At 33.5% G+C, this 22767-nt stretch overlaps 4 protein-coding genes across 4 annotated transcripts; all 4 read left to right on the top strand.

Annotated features, from left to right (window-relative positions):
- Window positions 1-765: 765 nt before the first annotated feature.
- LOC146908419 (uncharacterized) lies at window positions 766-5393 on the top strand. The gene is made up of 6 exons (XM_085723246.1): window positions 766-1100; window positions 1211-2127; window positions 2227-3447; window positions 3548-3766; window positions 3865-4725; window positions 4816-5393. The coding sequence occupies exons 1-6, from the start codon at window positions 901-903 to the stop codon at window positions 5391-5393; spliced, it is 3996 nt and encodes a 1331-aa protein (XP_085579372.1). The 5' UTR covers window positions 766-900.
- Window positions 5394-9782: 4389 nt separating this feature from the next.
- LOC146908418 (uncharacterized) lies at window positions 9783-10772 on the top strand. The gene is made up of 3 exons (XM_085723248.1): window positions 9783-9939; window positions 10018-10368; window positions 10462-10772. The coding sequence occupies exons 1-3, from the start codon at window positions 9817-9819 to the stop codon at window positions 10726-10728; spliced, it is 741 nt and encodes a 246-aa protein (XP_085579374.1). The 5' UTR covers window positions 9783-9816; the 3' UTR covers window positions 10729-10772.
- Window positions 10773-12581: 1809 nt separating this feature from the next.
- LOC146908417 (KH domain-containing protein At2g38610-like) lies at window positions 12582-18877 on the top strand. The gene is made up of 7 exons (XM_085723245.1): window positions 12582-12790; window positions 12976-13064; window positions 13786-13937; window positions 17010-17126; window positions 17261-17377; window positions 17516-17659; window positions 18055-18877. The coding sequence occupies exons 1-7, from the start codon at window positions 12711-12713 to the stop codon at window positions 18199-18201; spliced, it is 846 nt and encodes a 281-aa protein (XP_085579371.1). The 5' UTR covers window positions 12582-12710; the 3' UTR covers window positions 18202-18877.
- Window positions 18878-19474: 597 nt separating this feature from the next.
- On the top strand, window positions 19475-22349 carry LOC146908416 (protein RETICULATA-RELATED 3, chloroplastic-like). The gene is made up of 3 exons (XM_085723244.1): window positions 19475-20551; window positions 20667-20692; window positions 20886-22349. The coding sequence occupies exons 1-3, from the start codon at window positions 20541-20543 to the stop codon at window positions 21866-21868; spliced, it is 1020 nt and encodes a 339-aa protein (XP_085579370.1). The 5' UTR covers window positions 19475-20540; the 3' UTR covers window positions 21869-22349.
- Window positions 22350-22767: the final 418 nt, after the last annotated feature.

Raw genomic sequence — 22767 nt, 5'->3', positions numbered from 1 at the left:
ATGTGGCTGCACATAGATCTTTACCTACCACCAATTTAATGCACAAGTTTTCTGAAACCCTGCAACCCCATCAAAATCAACCACAATCTCCACAAGTTGGAACGAAGCGAAATCTTATTCCTGCTGCAAATCCAGAGAATTTGTTGAACAACAAGAAAAGGAGTCAGACATCTTCTTTTGTTTCAACTTCAAAGCCAGTTAACAGTATATTATCAGGCTTGCTAGATAGACTCCAAGGTTCAAGCTCAACCCCTATTTCAACATCTCAGTCTACACAGCCAAATCATAGCCCATCAGCAACTTTTATCCATGATTCCCAAATCCCCTTTCATACTAAACCAAGTAATGCATCACTGCATCATGGACACAACAATGCCAAACCTATATCAACTGATGCTGAATATTTTGATAACATGTCAACAAGTTTTCCACAAACAACTCAAAGTAATGACAGCAACACAGATCATTCATCTGACTCAGATTCTGACAAATCTGACGATAGTGAACCTCTTAGTACCAGTGATGAAGAAGAAGATGATAATTTAGAAGATCAACTTTTGAATGGTATTTTTCATGATGTTATTTAATTATTCCTCTCTATAGGTATTACATTTTAACTTACCTCTCTTTCTTATGCAATTTTGGATATCCAATGCAGTGTATGGTGATAATGGAGACCCTGTTTGGGAGTGTCAACAATGTGGAGCTTTAATGTGGTATCAAGAAAGGAAACAGAAATCTAAAAATACTTCTAAACCTAAGTTTCAGCTATGCTGTGGTGGTGGGAAAGTTCAACTTCCTCTGTTAGAGCAGCCTCCACAGATTTTACAGAATTTACTTTTTCAAAACCGTTCCACTTTAAGTAAGAATTATCAAGCTAATGCAAGGACATACAATGCTATGTTTTCGTTCACTTCACCAGGTATGAACATGGATACTACTACAAACAAAGGAAGAGGTCCACCTAACCTAAGAATGCAAGGCCAAACATGTCATAGAATTGGTAGCATGTTACCATTACAAGGACAACGTCCGAAATTCGCTCAACTTTATATCTATGACACAGATAATGAGATTTCAAATCGCATTGGCACTTTCAGGTAAAGATAACTCTCATTTAGCTAACATAATTTGTACATTCCTTCATTTTTTACTAATATATCAATTCGTCCTTATACTTCACTAATTCATTTTTTGTACTTCCATTCAGCAACAATAAGGACATTGATCCCAAAATTGTCCAAGCTCTACAGATCATGCTTGATAATAACAATGTTCATGCCAAAGCCTTCCGAATGGCAAGAGATACATTCAAGCAAGGTCCAGTTCAAGATGTCAAGTTAAAACTTATTTCTGAAAGGAAAACAGATGGCAGGATATATAACAAACCTACGGTTTCTGAAGTTGCTGCACTTATTCTGGGAGACATTGACTCAGCAAGTCGTAGGGATATTATCTTGGAAGGTCAAACTGGAAATCTTCAACGAATCGACGAATTCCATGCCAGTTATCTTGGTTTTCAATATCCATTATTATTTCCATATGGAGAAGATGGATATCGTCCTGGGATTTTGCTCAAGTTCAAAAATGACACAGTTGTTACAAGCAGGAATAGATTGACAATTAAATGTTGGCTCTCCTTTAGAATTATGTCAAGAAAATATGAGGCAATGACGTTGCTATGTTCCAGAAGACTGTTTCAACAATTCCTGGTTGATGGATATGCAATGATGGAAGCCGAAAGGCTGAATTGGCTACGGAAAAACCAGTCCAAATTAAGAGTTGGTAAATACAGACAACTTAATGAGGCAATTGGTAATGATAAGCAAGGTCAAAAAACAATACAAGGTAAAAGAGTTGTGCTGCCTTCAACTTTTGTAGGAAGTAAAAGATACATGGATCAGCTGTATTTTGATGGTATGGCAATATCCAGTGTTGTTGGTTTTCCAGATATTTTCATTACATTTACATGTAATCCAAACTGGCCAGAAATAACAAGAGAATTAGGAAAGTACAACCTGCAGCCACAAGATCGGCCTGATCTCATTTCAAGAGTATTTAAAATCAAGTTTGATGAGTTGATCAAAGACCTCACTAAAAGACACGTCCTAGGAAAGGTCTTGGCATGTAAGTTTGTCATTGTTACAACATCAAATCCTATTAAATTACATGTATAATTACGGTTCATTAGTGTTGACATTATCCTGTTCTATGTGTTATTTGCAGATATGTATACCATTGAATTCCAGAAAAGAGGCCTACCACATGCACACATTCTTATTTTCTTACATCCATCAAGCAAATATCCAAAACCAGAGGATATTGACAGTATTATAAGTGCTGAAATACCTGATCCCAAAAAACAGAATGAGTTGTACAACTTAGTCAAATGTCACATGATGCATGGTCCATGTGGGCTGGCAAGATTATCATCACCCTGCATGAGAAATAATAAATGTTCAAAATTCTTCCCCAAAAAGTATATTGAACAAACAATTGTTGATCAAGATGGTTATCCAGTGTACAAAAGAAGTTCTAATACTCATACTGTTGTGAAAAATGGAATAGTGTTGGACAATAGACATGTTGTACCATACAATAAAAGTTTGTTGTTGAAATATCAAGCTCACATCAACATGGAATGGTGTAACCAAAGTTCTTCAATTAAATACTTATTCAAGTATATCCACAAAGGTTACGATCGGATAACAGCAAGAATAGTCCCTTCTGAACAAAATTCAAGAGCAGCTCAACAACCAGTGGATGAAATCAAACAATATTTAGATTGCCGATATATATCTCCATCTGAAGCCTGTTGGAGAATATTTGGATTTTCTATCCATGGCAGGAAACCAGCTGTTGAGCGCATGTTTTTCCATTTATTTGGAGAGAAAACTATTTATTTTACTGATCATTCTACCATGGAAAATGTTCTTGAGAAAGCAAGTGTCACTGAGTCCATGTTCACTGCTTGGTTACAGGCCAATCAAGATTATGCTCAAGCAAAAGAACTAACATATGGTCAATTTGTTACCAAGTTTGTTTATAACAAAAAGAATAGGACTTGGACTCCAAGAAAGAGGGGTTTCACAATTGGTAGACTAATATGGGTGCCACCTACAACTGGAGAGTTGTTCCACTTACGGTTAATGTTAACTGTTGTTAAAGGGCCAAGAACGTACGAAGAAATACGCAAAGTCGGTGATGTTCAGTATGACAGTTTTAGGGATGCATGTTTTGCAATGGGATTTCTGAACGATGATAAAGAATTTATCGGTGCCATCAGAGAAGCTTACCAATGGGGTTCTGGTTATTTTTTAAGGAGACTGTTTGTTGTAATGTTGTTAGCCGGAACTTTGAACAGGCCACAACATGTATGGAATAAAACTGTTCATTGGTTGTCAGATGGTATTTTACGTGAACAACGTATATTGGCCAACAATCAAGGTATCTTAACTACTTTTTTTTTCAATGCTTGTGCTTTGCCAATTCAATGTATATCACTATATTATTTGATTAATATCTATACATTTCATGACTTTCTCAGAACTCCTACTCAGTGAAGAACAACTCCACAACTTAACATTGTTGGAGATTGAGAAGTTATTGCAAGCAAGTAGGAGAACTTTGAAGGATTTTCCATCATTACCTTACCCACAAGGTTATGTACTTGAACAATTGGGTAACAGACTCATCTATGATGAGCGCAATTATAATATTGAGTCACTTAAAGCTGAACATCTAGAACTGTTTAACTCACTTACAGGTAGTTGTATATTGATACTATATTTTATATACTTTTTTTTTATAACACTTATAATTCGGTTATACCTTGCTGACCCTAACTTTGATGTTTTTAATCAGATGAACAGAGAACTATATATGACAAAATCATGTTAGCTGTTGAAAATCAGAAAGGAGGAGTATTCTTCTTGCATGGATATGGTGGCACAGGGAAAACTTTTATGTGGCGGACTCTAGCAAGTGCATTACGGTCTAAACATGAAATTGTGTTAACTGTGGCTACAAGTGGAATAGCATCTCTGTTGTTGCCAGGAGGCAGGACTGCACACTCTAAGTTTAGAATCCCTGTTCCAACTTTAGACAATTCCACATGCAAAATTGATCATAACAGTGATATGGCAGAACTTCTTAGACAAACTAAGTTGATCATATGGGATGAAGCACCAATGGCGCATAGATACACTTTTGAGTGTTTGGACAGGACACTTAAAGATATTATGGGCGATGCCGATAACAAGTGTGATACTATATTTGGTGGCAAGGTTATTATATTTGGTGGCGATTTTAGACAAATACTACCTGTCATTCCAAGAGGTAATCGTTCTGATATTGTCCATGCCTCAATCAGTGCTTCATACATATGGGATTTTTGTGAAGTTTTGACCTTAACAAAAAATATGAGATTAAAGCCTGGTGCAAATTTAGAGGAAAATGAAGAGATATCTCAATTCTCAGACTGGCTGTTGAATGTGGGAGAGGGGAAAATTAATGAGCCAAATGATGGATATGCTGAGATTGACATTCCACCAGAAATGTTGATAACTGAATTTGAAGATCCAATTCTGGCCATTATACAAAGTACCTATCCCAATTTCTTGGATAATTACAAGTCATATGATTACCTTAAGAGCAGAGCAATTTTAGCATCAACTATTGAAGTGGTTGATCAGATAAATGACTATGTACTTGAACTAATGCCAGGTATCATTATATACAGTCCTGCATTATAGTACACTCATTGTTTTATGTCAGAACAAAGGTTAACACACAACTCAATTTACTAATATGCAGGTGAAGAAAGAATATATTTGAGTGCAAACACAATAGATAGATCCGAGATTCATGATAATAACATAGTGGATGTATTGACACCAGAGTTCCTTAGTACTTTACGTACTTCAGGACTTCCAAATCATCAAATAAAATTGAAGGTAGGTTCTCCAATTATGCTGTTGAGAAATATAGATCAGTCTGAGGGTCTTTGCAACGGAACCAGGTTAATTGTAACAAAGATGGCAAACCATGTGTTGGAAGCTAAAATTATGGGTGGCAAGCATCATGGAAATATTACATATATCCCACGTATGGATATGTCACCTTCACAGTCGCCATGGCCATTCAAGTTATGTAGACGACAATTTCCAATTGTTGTTTCTTACGCAATGACCATCAACAAATCACAAGGTCAGTCTCTGGATTGGGTTGGCCTATATCTACCTAAAGATGTTTTCAGCCATGGTCAAATTTATGTAGCAATCTCTTGGGTGACAAGCAAAAAAGGAATAAAAATTTTGATTCATGATGAAAAACAACTACCAAAGCACACAACAACAAATGTTGTCTATAAAGAAGTATTCCAAAATGTTTAACAAGTAAGTTATCTGTAAACTTACTGCTTTTACATCATTCTTATATCACTTTTAAATACTTACATTATACAAACTTTGACCATGCAGGTTGAAGTAGTTTCTCTGTTACTGATAGCCCACTTTGCTGGATTCCTATTTCAGATATAACAAGTTCCCTTTTGACTGCATTTGTTCAAACTGTCTACTTTTAGAATGTTTATCATAATATATTTCAAGTACTGAATACTATCATGTTCTGTAATGTTATTAAGGTCATGCTTATTATCTTTCACTATCAACATCACGATTTAGGTTCACAAATATCAGATTATATTCATATGAACAACCATTAAGTTAAATCATATTACACTTATCATCATAGCATTCCTAACAAAGATAAAGATATAAAACTAATTTCAGTTGATGAAATTACCTGGAATTTCAGAAATATAACTATGCAAATGAAGGTTAGATGGTAGAAAATACCAATGTTGCCAAGATTACGATGGTGATAACTATTGCTACTTATCTCAAATAGTTGGTAGTTGTTATAAATGGTACTGCTAAATGGCTTAAATAAGATCACCTACTTCATATAACAAATAACTGTTGGAACTATTCATTGTGAATTGTAAATGAAAATTATAATAATTATAAATATCCATACAATTCAACAAATAAAGAAACATATAACAAAATATCAATTAGAATTATAAATACTGACAACACTTTACTCCACACAAGTTTATCAATATATTCTTGACCACACTTTGTTGCCTTAATTGTTACCTTCCATTTCATCTTCTAACTTTGCTCAACAAGATTGGTATTGATCACTGTACCATCTGGATTCAACTGACCAGATTGTTCTTCACATCCAGCTGGGTACAAGCTTGCAAGATAATTTGCATACTCTGGATCTATGGTATTACTCTCAAACAAAATAATCAATATTTAACGATTCATGTTATTACAATTTAAGATTAAACCAAGGTTACAACTCTTACTTTATGTACTACGAATTATATGAAGATGTTAGCTCTAATCATAGAGAATAATATCATATATTTAGTTTCAATATATGAACTAACTATACAGGGAAAAGATTTGTAAGCTAGGAAATATACCTCGATGAAGACCTCATTCTTTTTAATTATCAACATAAGTACCATGTAATTCATTTAAAATTAGTTCGGTCATTTTTTTTTTTACTACATTTGTACACATTATTTGCCAAAATTCATGTCTCCACACACAACTATAACAGCCTCACCATTTATTGGCTATAACTTCTTCAAAAATATAAAATAATTGGATCTCACAATAAAACAACACATGCACATTATTTCACCATGACTATGTGTGCGCTATAAGTTAAAATTTGTACAGCAATCATCTTTCAGAATCCAATTCCAAACACTAGATAACAATTATGTGTAGAATCTCAATAAAAGCTCACCTTTAAATGCATATAGTAAAGATTCCTGATATAGATTAGATAGCTGCAACTTTGCATAATTCCTACACGTTATATGTAAGCATGTAAGACATTTTTCGTATTTTAACAGTTTTAATTCCAATGTTTTTTTATTTTCTTTTAATATTTTTTTATTCGATCATATAACTCCCCTAAATATCTTATGTTTAATACTAAAATTACCACATTGATATACCTATCTATTTTTTAAAATTCCCATTCTCTTAATTCGTTAACTTCTTTTTTTATTGCCTCTTGAATTTTTATTGGTAAAACAGTTTTTTTGGGGGTTTGTTACCAACGAACCCATCTTATCACATGACAGGCCCAACTTATTATTAAGCCCAACATTTCGGGTCAGTATCCATTAACATATCCGATTCATTACAATATTCACATTCAACATCACTATACCTGATTTCATAGGTTATATATATACTCTTACAAAATAGACTGATAATTCTTACATACAACTTCTCAACTATTCAACTCTTTTTCTTACTATGGCTGCCATCAACAAATTGTTGCAAAAGGATCCAATTCATCATTTCTCTGCCATTCGCTTGGCATTTCAGGTTTCAGTTTTTATATTTCTCATTATTTAATTCTTAACCATTTGTTTTATATTTAACTAAAACACATGTTTTATGTTTCTCATAACATTCTTATATTAAATTCATCAATAATTTGTCAAACATATATTTCAGGGACATGCAGAGGTCGATCCTGCATTTGTTCACCAATATAAACAAGATTTGAAAGATTCTTGGGATATCTGTCATGAAAGTGGTGTGGTGTACAAACTCAAGTTTAACATGAGTCTGAATAATCCCAATTTATCTGATGGCTGGAATGATATCAAACAATTCAATGATTTTCCAGACGATGTAGAAGTTGTGTTTGGATACTATGGGAGTAATGTTTTCGGTGTTATTATGTGTAGGGAAGTTAATCGATATATTGATTTACCATGTTTCCATAGCCGGAGTCTCTACCCAATGCATACCATGTTCTTTGATATTACATTATGGGACAAAGACTTGACCAGCCCAATATTAGTTAGTTTTGAACTTTGCTTTCTAATAATTTGTTTTATTACTTCAATATATTCACACATTATATTAACTAATTGCTTAAAAATGCAGACTCTACCAAAGGCTTTTGGTATGTTTCTTAAGAACCAGAATATTGATACTTTGACTATCTGTGGTGACAATGGAAAGGAACTACAACTTGAAGTCTATTTGCGCAACGGTCAACCATCTACCGTCATTATAGGCACCAAGTGGAACCAATTCTGCAAGGACAACAATTTCAAGGCTTCATACACTTACCGCTTTAAATTATCTGCCATTAATTTCTCTATATGTCATGTATATCTTGAAGCACCATTCACTTATGCTTCAATTTCCTCTGTTTAATTGTTTTTTTGTTATCCTCTGTTTAATTTCCTCTGTTTATTTTTTTTTTTGTTATCCTCTGTTTTAATGTAACCTATCATGTTGTAATTGTTAACCTATTATTATATTAACCTTCTACTATTACTTCAATGTTGTGTAATATATAATTTTTTTCATCCTATTTTCAAATAAAATTATTTAAACTATATCTATTCATTAAAGTATGCAACACATAATTATAAAGTATCACAAGTAATAGACACCAAAACTGCATTAAGTCCCATGATTATGATTATTTAACATCATGTTTAATGTAAACTTTCATTTTGACCACAATAAATGTTTAATGCAAAATTTGCTCAAAAGAAAAAATACTAACAACTTAAATGCATACTCTTTGTTTTGTAACAACCCGATAATATTTCTTCATATAACTCTACCAACAACAAAATATTTTTTCAAATTACTCTCTCCGTCCCAGAATATCTGGCACAATATGCTTTTTCACACAGATTAAGCAAAATGTATAAATAGAGGGGAAAGTGGAATATATTGTGTGCTTAATGATAAAAGTAGTATTAATTAGAGTTATATTGTATTGAGAATGATGAATGTTGTATTGAAAATTGAAATAGGTCAGTTATCTTGTGACATTTTTTTTAGTAAATGAGTCAAATATTCCGGGACGGAGGGAGTATTATTAAATCATCTACTCTACCTACAACAAAACAAAATAGTCTATACCAATACAACACAATATAGGATAATGTGGTCTAATTAATTCATCTGCCAGTAAACCAAGAAACACGATGGGATATATCGATCAGTACCATTGCATGCTTTTATGTGATACACCATGCTTAAAACCAAGCCTCTGCTGCCGTGCTACATCATCCATATATGAGATTCTTTTTTTGATTGAATACTTTGCTTTTGGTAGCATGCGTGAGGTGATTAGACAATCCAGTGTACCACTTATACGTTTTCTATATTCATATACTCCCCCCGTCCTGGAATATCTGACCCATTTACTAAAAAAAGGTGTCCTAAAATAATTAAGTCATTTCAATTTTCAATACAACTTTCATCATTCCCAATTCAATATATTTCACTTTCCCCTTTATTTATACATTTTTCTTAATCTGTGTGAATAACCAAACTGGCTCATATATTCCGGGACGGATGGAGTATATTATAAACTCTACTTAATTGTCTTTTGTTCTATATATATCATAAAATTTGCCCTTATTGTTAACTACAACATTTGAACATAAGATCGAGCGAACATAATTTTATCATCATGGATGCTATTAATTTAATGATCGATAAAGGTCCACACACTGACCATTTCACTTCCCAACCTCTTACTTAAAGCTAATAGGAATTTATTCTTTGCCAATCAAACATAACACGACAAGTTGCATCCAAACAACACTTTACATCAAATGTCAAATACTAACAAATTATTATAAAACTATATATACGTTAAGAAATAATAACATAGTACATGCAAATAGCACTATATATAAGACTTCTCTCATAAAGCATACACACTTTTTCATTAAGGATGGAGTCCAGTTCTTCATCAATAAGTGAAATTCCAGCCAATCAACGATCGGTAAATTGCAGCATAGCTCCATTGATGACATCTGAGTCTAATAGACCATTTTTCATTGCAGTGTGCACAGAGGTATTACTCCTTTTGACTGCATCATTTTATTATACTTTTTTTTCTTCATGTAATAACATTGTTTTCTTTTTAACACAGATAATTTGCGAATTAGATCCACTCATTATTGCTGAACTTTATGATGAACTTCAAGAATATTGGACCTTAATGGATGGCTATGGGAATCATCATCAAGTTGAATTTAACAAATGTATACTCATGCCAATGCTTAGAGAAGGATGGCATCAATTCAGAAATTTTTATAATATTACATCAAACCCACTTATGTCTTACACATATTTAGGAAATAGTATATTCCAATTCCAAATTTTCACCGGATCTACACCAACAAATGAATATCCGCGCTATCATAGATTGACTACTTCAAGACTTAAAGATGTTACATTTTATGTCGACATGCCGAATAAACAACCAATTCGTACAAAATTGGTAAATACACTCTCTTTCAATATAATTTTAAAGCCAACTCTAATCACACTGATATAAAATTACTTATACTTTTTTTTTTAATTTCAATTTCAGATCCTACCACCAGATCTTGGTAATTTTCTTAAATTAAAAAACCATGAGTACCTACGGTTGTGTGGCACATCAAACACTGTCACTGTATGCAAACTGATATTTGAAGAGGCTGCTGAAAGTAATGCAACAATTGTGATCTTAGGAAGAGGATGGAGACCATTTTGCTTGACAAATCGCATTTATCCAGATACCGTACTACAGTTTACATGCGACTCAATCATGGCTAAAAACATTATCTTTGTTTGCAAAGTGTCTAGACGTTATTAAATTTAGCTATTAATACAAATTGTAGTATTATAGAAAATGTAATTTACATTTTCAAGCTTTTCTTTAAACATTTTTAATAATTATTATAAACTCTATATTAATTTTTATTTTTTCCCACTAATTATGTTATATGTTATTCGTCTTACTGTGTTGGCTAATATGTTTATGATACATATGTTTATTGTAAGTTTCCCAGGCTGACCACTGCTTATTCTGCCCACTGTCTATATATGGTAAAATTTTAACTGCACCCGTGCGTTAGCACGGGTTTTTCTTACTAGTTAGAACCAAAAAAAGAGTCTATTATTGTTTGTTTTTCATGAAATTCAAACCAGGTTCATTGCATTTACTGCTGTGCTCTTTTTTTCTTTTTTTTAATGGAACTGTTGTTCTCTTAAACTTTTCTTATTTTAAACACATTTGAATTTTGAGCTCATGTGATCTCTCTTATTTTGTTGTTGGAATGTAGCATCTTATTCATTAATAACTAGCAAACCCAACACTACACCATGGATGAAACAATTGTCTAAAACATATTGCATTGGGTCCAAGTGATCCGGCTGAATTTGGATCCCTTATACCTAGAGTTTTTTTTGAGTGAGTTCAAACTCCGGACGTTGCATATAATATGCATATTTTTTTTGGTCAAGTAGCCTAGTGGTTAGAATTCATCTTTTTCAAGGTGAATAAATGGAGTATCAGGGTTCGAACCCCAGTCCCTGCATGTAATAATGCATGTACCTGCCAAATGAATTATGCTCATTGGGACAATATTACAGTTGAAATTAAAACTCAAATTCTTTGAAATAATTTGTGGTTAAATAGAGTTCAATATTTTTCATACTTTTAATCATTGATAATGGGCAAGGAATTAAGGCACTGAGTACTTGATTTATCAATAGTATTAAGTCATTAAATCATCCAACAACTTAACATAAGCAATTGTAGCAATTATAGATACTGTTTTCCTTTTGACCTGCATGTTGTAGAAATTGTTAACTACAGTGATTTTGGGCTTGTTGCAATCAATAAATTTTTTACCATTATAGTCACTAATTTTGACCATTAGTCACTAATAATCAAGCGATAACTAATTACAAACAACTTTTCAACTCTGTGTTGCATGCGGTGAGTAATCGCATGCAACTCAGATTCATGTTCGACAATGTGCACAATAGTAAATATAAATCTATCTATGGTAAGAATAGAATGTATATATATGCAATGTGTAACGGTCCAGCTAAGTCTACGTTGGCAAACATCATTATCAATGCCCATTCATGATCATCACATTTTGGGTGTATCTCTCTTCTCCACATTCCCTCCTAACATTACAACCTTTGATTCTCTTGCATGCCCAACACGCGTCTCCACCTATTCATCTTCTTGTCTCTTGTATTATATTTCTACCCTCTTTTTTATTTATTTTATTATATTATTGTGGTACTCAAAAATCAAATCTATTTTATTCTTATTATTATTATTATCACCTTAACCACTTCACTTCCTCAACCAACCACTGTGAAATTTTTTAACTACCAAAGAACAAAATCTATCTTTTACTACAACCTTAACTTCAACTGTTTACACTCATGTTTCCATATTTAGATATTAGATGTACTTTAACTGTCTTCCACTTTTCTATTTATTTTTGTTTTTCTGACAAGGAAATATTATTTACAAAAACCAAAACAGGAAAAGTATTAAGAATAGTAAAAAAAGAGAGAGAAAAATAAATAAAATAATTAATTAATTCTTGTCTTTCTTTTTATGCAAAAAAAAAATAAAAATAAAAAATCAACACCTTTTGTTGTTTTTTCTCCTTATTACAGAACCCCTTTATTGATGATGTTGGTCTTGGTCAGTTTCTCCTTTTTCTCTTCTGCAAAGAACTGCACCAACTAAACCTTTTTTGAGGTTGTTTGGTTTTTTTTCCAATCCTTAAGGAAAGGAAAAAAGCAGCTTAAACAAAAAAGTTAGTCATGTCAGGTTTGTATAATCAGAACTTCTCTCATGCTAGAGCAGCTTCTCCTCAGATTAGACCCAGCTCAGAAGTTGACAGGTATAGTACACTTTTTCTCTTACTTTGAGATCAATTTTCATAAAAAAGATTCAAGCTTTGGTATAAAGAATTAAAAGGGTTGTTTTTTTGGATTTAGTTGTGTCTGTTTTGATTTGCTTTTGATAAATTTATGTGCTTTTGATTCAGAAATGAAAAGGGTTGTTGATGTTTTTTTGTTTTTGCAGTCAGTATCTGTCAGAGTTGCTGGCAGAACATCAAAAGCTTGGACCTTTTCTGCAAGTGCTTCCTATATGTAGCCGCCTCTTGAATCAAGGTCTGTTCATGTTTAAGTTTGTGGATCTATTTTTCTTAGATTTTTTTTTCAACTTGTTGTTTATAATTGTATGTTTGATGTTTGTTCTTAGATCATGTTAATGGTTTAGACTTTAGATAGTGTTGATCATGCTTTGATTGCTCTCTCTATCATCTATCATTTTGGTGGAACTATTCCCTTTTTACTTCACTTGATATTGATGTTTTGTTAGGTGTGGAAATGAAAATAAAATTAAATGGAAAAATTGTCCTTTATTTGATGTTGTCTTAACATTGGATGAAATGTGGTTTCATAGTCTTAATTTTGTGCAAAAAGTGGTAAATTTGATGGTGAGTGTTCCGACGTGAAATCCACTGCACCGCTTTTTGGAGGAATTTTCCGTTTTGGGTCTTATGTGAGCCGAGCCCTCATGGGTCGAGGTTTTCTGATTTTCAGATCCTAGTTTGGTGTCTATTCTAAGGGGTTAATTTGAACCTCTCTGACTAAAAGATAATCCTGTCCATACAAAGCATGAACTTGAATTTTTTATATTTCTGGCATATTTGAAATACAAGTCGTTCGATCTCCATCTAATGGCCGACATTCACCGCCTGCAGTGACTTGGGCTTGTCTCTAATCTAACCTCTCTTTGTTGCAATTTTTTTATAACTTGGCTCTCTATTCATTTCTTATTATTTTCAACAGTATGCATTGGTTTTTGATTGCAATGTTACATATGCAGAAATATTAAGAGTTTCTGGAATGCTGTCCAACCAAGGTTTTGGTGACTTTGATAGACTACAGCATAGAAGTCCTAGTCCTATGGCTTCTTCAAACCTCATGTCAAATGTCTCTGGGACAGGAATAGGTGCATGGAATAGTCTTCAGCAGGAGGTGACTGCTTTAAAATTATTAATTTGTTGCATCTGAAATTGATTTGCTCAAGTTTTATTACATTATTTGCATGTTTAGATGCACATTTTGTTTTTGCTATGATATGGTAGCTGTTATAAATGCATACATAATGCTTGCCTGATTCCTAACTTTCGATTTATTTTACTCCCTCCGTTTCAAAATGAGTGTCGTTTTAGGTGTTTACACACATATTAAGAAATGCAATGATTAAAAGAAAGAGAATGGTTATTTTACCAAATTATCCTTATTGACTATTGGTTAGTTTTTAAAGTAATACTTTGGAAGTAGTGTGCTGAGTATTAATTGGAGGGTACAATTGAAAAGAAAAAGTTATTATTGCATTGGAAACTGAAAGTGACATTCATTTTGAAACAATTTTTTTTGGCTAAAGCGACACTCATTTTGAAACGGAGGGAGTATTTTTTTTATAAAAATTTCATCATCTATCTCGATGGTGGTTTGTGAAGTGAGAAGCATTCAACTCGTGACATATAGTATTAGTCCTTGTAGTCAACTTCCACAACTACCGAGCCTTGTTCTCAGTTCCCACCAAGTAGTTGGCTACATGGATTCCATGATGCCATTCCAGTCAATCTTGAATAATATATTTACCAAGTCTCATGTAACCTTAATCCTTATATTTACAATAGCTTGGAAAACCTACTCTTTTGTTCCTGAAAGCAGTCTCTCGAAAAACAGGTCCGAGTGTCAGACGTTAGACAGGTTGCTTGGCTATTGTTCAAGTTTAGAGATATAAAAGGAGGATAAGAGATACTCAGAATAACAAAATTATATTGATTTGATATGAATTACTTTTGGATGTTATTAGGAAAGACAAAATATTAAAGGAGCTTTTACGCCTTTTTATGGATTGTCTGCAGCCCTGCCGAGTGAATCAAACTAGGAGAGGCCTATAAATGACCGATTCATTCTTATACTGCTCCGCACGTCACCCCCTTCTCACTTAAAGAGAGATCATGATGTGTAAAGAAATACAATAACTAATCGTAATAGATTATCATAGATACTCCTCACATATTTTATGATAGAGTAATAATGTGAAGAGATATTTTTCCGATATTCTCACGCTTACCCTGAGGCTAAATCTTACTAATTAAACTTCAATCTTGTTACAAGTGAATTCTTAATGTAGTACAACCTAACGAGGATACGGCAAAGGGATGAACTGATACAGAGATAGGTTTCGAAAACGACAAACAAAAAAGCACTAATAAAGAGAGAATCTGAGGTAGAAAAAGGTGGCCAAATCTTTTGTGCAACTTACGAGAAGAAAAACAAAACGAAGATAATGACAATGTTACAGCTTACGCTAGAGTTCCTGGTTTTAGGTAACTTGGTTAAGAATGGCGACAAGACAAGTCATGGAGGATAATATCACTTTGGTACCATGACGAAGTTCCAGGGTTGGTCTTTTAGGTTTAAAGGAGAAAAGGAAATTCTCAAGATAATAAATAATTTTGATCAAATATGCATGATATGCTTGCCACCAAGAAAAAATATGCATGATGTTGAATGTTGCAATAGGAAAAACACTAATCCTTATTTACTAATGCTAAATTATTAATCTTAACTACATGATAAATTATTATACATAAGAAAATATGGAAACTAATCTATTATGTTATGTTTTATGATAGAATGATAATATGAAGAGATATTTGTCCCGTGACCATAGCTTGACTCAGTTGGCAGAGACAATGCATTGTTATATGCAGGGGTCGGGGTTCGAACCCTGGACACCCCACTTATTCACCTTAAAAAGTGAATTCCAACCACTATTGACCCAAAAAAATAAATATGAAGAGATATTTTCAGAAACTCTTAACATTTACATAAGTTTCAATTAGTGGAAAATCTTGAAAATCAATGAACGTTAAGTAAGAAAAGAAAGAGCATTATTAAAGTTTAAACATGTTAATTTATTAGGAATTATGAATATCACAATAAAACCAAACATTCCTTGACACAAGCCTGTGTGTAATTATGTGAGTATTATTTTGATAAAAGAAAAGATTTTATTAGAGAAGAGTAGAGGTGTACAGTTTAGCATTATATAAAATCATTGATTTCCAAATACCCTTTCCTTCCTTAAATCTCCCAATCCTCTAAAGTAACAAAATAGAAAATCCTCAATACTCTTAGACCACAAATAATTTTCAGCTGAACAGTAGTAGTAGCAGCAGTAGTAGTATGCAACAAACTTTAGGAGGTTGCAGTCCTGATGAAACTCATTAGTATTAATCCTATTAGGCCCAGCATTTCTAATGAAGGACTTCACCTTCATTTGGTACATAAATTTTCAGAGATACAAACAACCATGTTTCCATTTAGTGACGGGGTGAGGAATTGGTGGCAAGGTTTACTAATGAAGACTCCAGAAGGATCTAACGAACAAATGCTCTTATATGGAAAAGAAGTTTGACAATTAGGGCCAAGCAAGCCAAATATTCATTAACTTTTTTCAGCCCCTCCGTTGATTGATGGATCCGTCCATGCATCACGATTCACTAGTAGTCTTGTGTATATGTAGATGTCTGTCTTTGTTAAATATCTATTGTTTTTATGTGTGTTTTGTTGTTAGTGAGTTAGTAAAAAAGTTAATGGTAATACACTAGACATGGCACATACTTTATGCATGAAAGTTTGGAAGAAATATATAAGTAAGTGAATGGATACTTAATACAAAAAACTTCGAACTGTTAAGGATTGACTCTTGCATTCCAACAATAACTTTGTGCTTGCTCACAACTTCAGGAATTCAACTAGTGCCTCCCATGTATAAATAGGATAAGGAACATAAAATCTAAGTTGTCACATTGTTAACCATGAAAAATAAAGTTAAAACAGCATGACCTACAGAGAAGTTTGGTATTTCAAGCTTTAAAATTTCATGTTTTGTTGGTTCCTCGGATTGGGAATGCTGATTGCTTGTTGATTTTTAAACAAAAGGCCTCATAATTTTTTCTTGTCATTTACCATAGTTACTTTCAAGTTCTATTCATTAACATTATTTTATAATGAACAAAACAGAGATTATGTGGACCCCCTGGAATGAATATGGACTGGCAAAGTGCACCTGCAAGTCCTAGTTCATTCACTGTTAAGAGAATATTGCGCTTGGAAATTCCAGTAGACACATTCCCCAATGTAAGCTTTTAAACAAATTCCAGTTATAGAAAGTCAAGTTTGATTATTATATTAGACACCTTCGTTTCTTCATTTTTGAACTGAAAGCTTATCAACTATAAGTAATAGAAATATGTTTCTCCTTATTGCATTAGTTTAATTTTGTTGGAAGACTTCTGGGACCTAGAGGCAATTCTTTGAAACGGGTAGAAGCTACTACTGGTTGCCGCGTGTATATTAGAGGAAAGGGATCAATAAAAGATCCGGAAAAGGTACTATTGACAAACACAATTTTCCCAGTCTTATATTGAAAAATGCATAAAAGATATGGTACATTTCGTGATTGATTTTATACTTGGTTATACTTCTTATATATCAACTGAGATTATTATTGATTTTTCAATCTCAAGGAAGACAAATTACGAGGAAGACCAGGCTATGAGCATCTCAATGAAAATCTACACATATTGATTGAGGCTGATTTACCTGCTAATGTTGTTGACATAAGGCTCAGACAGGCTCAGGAAATCATAGAAGAACTGCTCAAACCTGTGGTATGTTCATTCAACCTATTTCTTTCTCTTCTATGCATTGTGAATCAACTGTTATTCTCATTCACTTTGTCTAACAGAACAAAAAAGATGCAACTTATCTTTAGTGTTTTTGGATTTTTAGTTTTTGTTTATTTCCCATCATTTACCTATTCAAGTAAATTAGGGATAACATGATCTATGAAGCCTAGATACTAATACACACATGCACGCGCACACATAACATATGTAAATAGACATAGATCATTTCTCTTTGATGCACAACCATATCAATAAATGATTGTCAAAATTCACAAAAGAGATACTTGTTAATTGTTATTATTGTCTTAAAAGAAGTTTAGTTACATAGCCATATAGTGTTTTTAATTTTGTCTTGGATGTGAATGTTTCATACACAGGACGAGTCACAAGACTTTATTAAGAGGCAGCAGTTGCGAGAATTAGCTCTGCTGAATTCAAATTTCAGAGAAGAGAGTCCAGGGCCAAGTGGCAGTGTGTCCCCATTCAATTCAAGCGGAATGAAACGTGCGAAGCCGGGTCGCTGAAATGTGTCCTTGGTGGTGTATATGAATGTTGTGGTCCTCCAGCTATTGATTGCTGATAATATATTCCAGTACATGTCTCATTCAATGCAGCTATGGAAAGGAAGAATAGGCTAACAATTCTTGCTGGTTAGCATTCTGGTGGGTTTTCCTACCTTTTTCTTGAACATAAAGGAGACAAAGCTGGAATGAAGAATTTCTAAAAGAGAAAATTTTATATAGTTGGGTATTGAAAATAGGTTTTGTTCAAATCAACCCCTTTTTCTTTTTTTCTTTCTCCTCCCTTTTAAACTCAATACATTCATTGGATTTATTCTTGAGTCAGTTACTTTTGAGAAGTGTGGAATATATATATTATACATATGATGGTGATGGTAAAATTTTAGGCTTTAAGATGATGAAGTCTTGTTGGCATGTGTCATATGTCATGGTATTTTAATATTTATGTAAGTTAGCATAGGCTGGATTCTTTTTAGTTGTTTGTCACAAGAATTTGTATTCTCTTCTGAGAGATATGAATTGTAGTTGGAGTGATGTTTACCAGATGAACACCTTACCATGTACCAAGGAAAAAAAAATTGTATTTTGTTTGTATACAATGGTACTATAAATGTTCTGCAAATTATTTGATTTTCTGTCTATTTTGATTGGAAATGGATAGGAATGTTGCTTTTTGTCAGATGTGTTTTTTTGTATGTTAAAACTCCAATCATAAGTTACATGCTTGAATCACATTGGACCGTTTGACCTTGGTCGAATATCCTTTGACATGGATGGGGCACCGGAGTCGTAGAGGATTTAAATCCAAAACTCGAGTGGCATGCAATGAATTAACTTTGCCCTTTCATTTATCAAGAATTTGTATATGTTTGTGTGAATACATAGGCCTCTAGTCATAGCCAATGAAAGTTGGTAAGAACTTGACTCTTAATTTTCTTCCAAATGTGTGGGTTCAAATGCACCGTTGATGAATAATATGCAAATATCTCTATCATCATTCTTTAAGTTATGAGGCTTTTTCAAATCCTGATGAGTCCTCAATAACCACCTTATTATCATTAAAGGCCACAAGAATGTTGATGTGTTCATTGACTAAATATATATATCCATAACCCTAATTTCTTCTTCCATTTCCATTATGTTGTGGCTTATGTTAGAAAACATGACATTCATGCAAAAACTTAAAAGTTGCACTATATTCATGCAAAAAATGTTTACATGAGTTGATTACATCCCGTATACAAATACAATAGTTACTAACCAAAATACCAACTACTAAAATTTGTGTTAAAGTATCATTCGGGAAATGCAAATGTGGTAGCCAATGCTTTGAGTAGGAAAACACTCCATGTATCATCCTACTTGTTGGTACAAGATATGAAATTGTTAAGGGTTTTGTGTATCTTGAACCTCCTACCATAAGAGGCGGGATAAGACTAGATTGACTCAAATTTATTAGTGTTGCAAAGGAAGAAGAATCAGTCGAATTTCACCATAGACTTTGACGGACTTATTTGATGGACTTATTCTTTAGCGGGGAATGATTTGTATTCGTAGTGAGAAAAATTGAAGAGTGTAATATTGGATGAAACTCATAAAAGTCACTTTTCATGTGGTATGGTGTCTCCAAAATGTAGCAGGGTTTTAAGAAAAATTAGTTAAAAAAATTAGTGTCTATTCATCCTGACATAATAGAATCAACTCGTTTTAAAGAATAAAATAAATAATATCACACCTGAGTGAATAAATTAATATTTAATATTACTTGTACATGCATAATAAATGATTAAATATATCTATTTTTCTATGAGAAAAAATATCTGTTTTTTTTTTCTTTCTCTTTGATAAGAATTATTTTCTTAGTTTAGTAACTGCACATTTTAGTTGGATAAAAACATATCTAAATTTAGCAAGTGTTGGAATTTTTGTGAAATAAATTTGAATTTTTTTAAAACTATTTCATGATTCATATACATTCATCAAACCAGAAAAACGAAACACCCAACACCGACGAGTTTTCCGGCAATCTTCTACAACTACTCCGACCGCAATGCAACAACCACCTTCAGCTTCCAATCCACCTCATGCAAAAGATGAACAAAACTCTCACCTTTCTCTACTTTGTTTTTTTCTCTCTGTTTTTTGTCTTTTTGTTGCCATTTCTAGATTTTTCTCTGAAACATGTTCAGGTGAAACAAAATATCTTTGGCTGCTACATTGAGGAAGGAGAACGAATCTGCTATGGAGGATACACCATAGTTATGTGAGGATCAGATAATCCAAAGGCTACAAGTTTTTGTGGTCCATGTTTGTCACATTCATCATCATTCATCCGCCAATAGATGAACACCATGTTGATTTTCTACACCCTACACTACTATATAACACACATTCAATTTTTTAGGGTTTCACTCTTAACTCCTCATAAATTTTATTTTTGGGTTTTTTTCTTTTACTTTCATTTTCAGGTTTTACCTTGCTGTTCTAGAATCAGGTAAATACTACACACAACATGCTCTTCCTGTTTCAAAAATTTGATATTTGCTTTAAAAATTTGATTTTTACATGATTGTGAATGAATAATGATTTGTTGCTATGGTTAGTTATGCTTTATTTATGAATGGGTGATGTGGGATTTATTGGTTTGATTGTAAAGTTTATGTTTTTTATTTTTTGCTTTGTTACAGATCAAATGGAAACTATGGCCCTTCTGCGTTTTAATCCTCCATTTGGTCAGAGTCATGCACTTTCGTTTTCATTACCATTATTTCCGCAACCTCAGTTTCATAATTGTTCTATATATCTTACCAAACCAACCCATTTGCCTCAAAGGTTGAAACTTAGCTTTGTTGGAGGGGATGGTGGTGGGGGAGTTGGTCGTGGTGGTGGTGGAGATGGAAATTCGGGAGGTGATGATGGAAAGTCAGGTGATTCATCTTTTGGAATTTTGGGTACGTTTCTGAATGGTTGGAGATCAAGGGTTGCTGCCGATCCACAGTTTCCTTTCAAGGTTCTGAGCGAGGAGTTGGTTGGTGTCAGTTCTGCTGTTTTAGGTGACATGGCTACTAGGCCTAATTTTGGGTTGAATGAACTTGACTTTGTTTTTTCAACTCTTGTTGTTGGTGCTATTCTCAATTTTACACTCATGTATCTGTTGGCACCAACATTGGGATCTGCTACAGTCAAAGTGCCGGCTATCTTTGCATCTTGTCCTAAGAGTCACATGTTTGAACCTGGTGCCTATAGTTTATTGGATAGGTTTGGAACTTTGGTGTATAAAGGAACTATTTTTGCCATTGTTGGGCTAGGTGCTGGTCTTGTTGGAACAGCACTTTCAAATGGGTTGGTCAGTACGAGGAAGAAGATGGATCCCAGCTTTGAGTCCCCAAACAAGCCTCCACCTACATTGCTGAATGGTCTCACTTGGGCTGCTCATATGGGTTTCAGCAGCAACCTCAGGTACCAAACTCTCAATGGGGTTGAGTTCATGTTGGAGAAAGTGCTTAATCCTTTGGTATTCAAGACCTCAGTTGTGGTTCTCAGGTGTGCGAACAATGTTCTTGGGGGAATGACTTTTGTGATGTTGGCAAGGTTGACAGGGTCACAAAATGCTGGTGAGAAGAAGCCATCACAATTGGAGGTTGGATTAGGTGAGAAGGTTGAAAGGTAAAAGAGGCTTTGGTGAATAACACCCAAACAACACCAACAAAGCGATAGCTTCAATCAGTTTTGTTTTGACTATTGCATTGACCAAGGTTGTTGTAGAGCTCGCGGCTTTTTAGTTTTATGAATTTTGTGTAGATTGTCCTACTCTGACAAACTCTTTCAGCAACAAATAAGTATGTAGCGTAGATTGAGATGGGGGATTTGGAATAAGTTTCTGGCTGGTGCTGCTGTTATATTACTGAAACCTACAACCTGAAACATTAACGTGCCAAATTAGTATAACCATGTATTGGATTTTGGTCTCCAACTACCTTCCCAAATGAAAACATTTTGGCTATTATGTTGCTGTTTTTCGTTTCTGCTTTATTGGTAGGCTTTAGTTGTTGTTTTCGAGACCAATTATCATTGTAAAAGTGTCACAAATCTTTTTGCGGAGTTTTGGTTATATAAAATGAGGTTAATGATATTAAATTGTGTAACATCAATGATTTGGAGTATATTCCTTTTTAGTTATTATCTTTTTCAGGATATTAGTTAAAATGTTGGTAACTACACATGTGGTTAAGGATTCACTGTTAAACTCGTGTTTCTTTGAAAAACGAATAGAAGCTAGTACTGGTTGCCAGTTGCCGCTTGTATATTAGAGGCAAATGATCGATAAAAGACCAGACAAGGTAATGAAGAAAAACTAATTTTCCTGGTCCAATATTGCAAAGTGCCTCAAAGATGTGGTTCATTTCGCTACTGATTTGTATACTTTAGTTATACTTCTGATATCAACTGAGATTATTATTAATTTCCAACCTTAAGGAAGAAAAATTGCAAGGAAGACCTGGCTATGAGCATCTCAACGAACCCTCTACACATTTTGATATAAGGCGAAGACAGGCTCAGGAAATCATA

The sequence above is a fragment of the Medicago sativa genome, chromosome 7 (genome assembly GCF_051527215.1).
Source record: "Medicago sativa cultivar Bolivia chromosome 7, Bolivia_mono, whole genome shotgun sequence".
In the NCBI taxonomy this organism is placed as follows: Eukaryota; Viridiplantae; Streptophyta; class Magnoliopsida; order Fabales; family Fabaceae; genus Medicago; species Medicago sativa.
This window is presented reverse-complemented; position numbering and strand designations above follow the sequence as displayed.

Excerpts from the sequence above, each read along its gene's own strand:
- LOC146908419 (XM_085723246.1), top strand. The coding sequence starts at position 901 with ATGTTTTCGTTCACTTCACCAGGTATGAACATGGATACTACTACAAAC. Across the intron at positions 3,448-3,547 it reads TATATTGGCCAACAATCAAG|AACTCCTACTCAGTGAAGAA; the intron begins GTATCTTAACTA and ends TGACTTTCTCAG. Across the intron at positions 4,726-4,815 it reads TGTACTTGAACTAATGCCAG|GTGAAGAAAGAATATATTTG; the intron begins GTATCATTATAT and ends ACTAATATGCAG.
- LOC146908416 (XM_085723244.1), top strand. Across the intron at positions 20,693-20,885 it reads CCTTGCTGTTCTAGAATCAG|ATCAAATGGAAACTATGGCC; the intron begins GTAAATACTACA and ends GCTTTGTTACAG.
- LOC146908417 (XM_085723245.1), top strand. The coding sequence starts at position 12,711 with ATGTCAGGTTTGTATAATCAGAACTTCTCTCATGCTAGAGCAGCTTCT. Across the intron at positions 12,791-12,975 it reads CCCAGCTCAGAAGTTGACAG|TCAGTATCTGTCAGAGTTGC; the intron begins GTATAGTACACT and ends TTGTTTTTGCAG. Across the intron at positions 17,660-18,054 it reads AAGAACTGCTCAAACCTGTG|GACGAGTCACAAGACTTTAT; the intron begins GTATGTTCATTC and ends TTTCATACACAG.
- LOC146908418 (XM_085723248.1), top strand. The coding sequence starts at position 9,817 with ATGGAGTCCAGTTCTTCATCAATAAGTGAAATTCCAGCCAATCAACGA. Across the intron at positions 9,940-10,017 it reads TCATTGCAGTGTGCACAGAG|ATAATTTGCGAATTAGATCC; the intron begins GTATTACTCCTT and ends TTTTTAACACAG. Across the intron at positions 10,369-10,461 it reads AACCAATTCGTACAAAATTG|ATCCTACCACCAGATCTTGG; the intron begins GTAAATACACTC and ends TTTCAATTTCAG.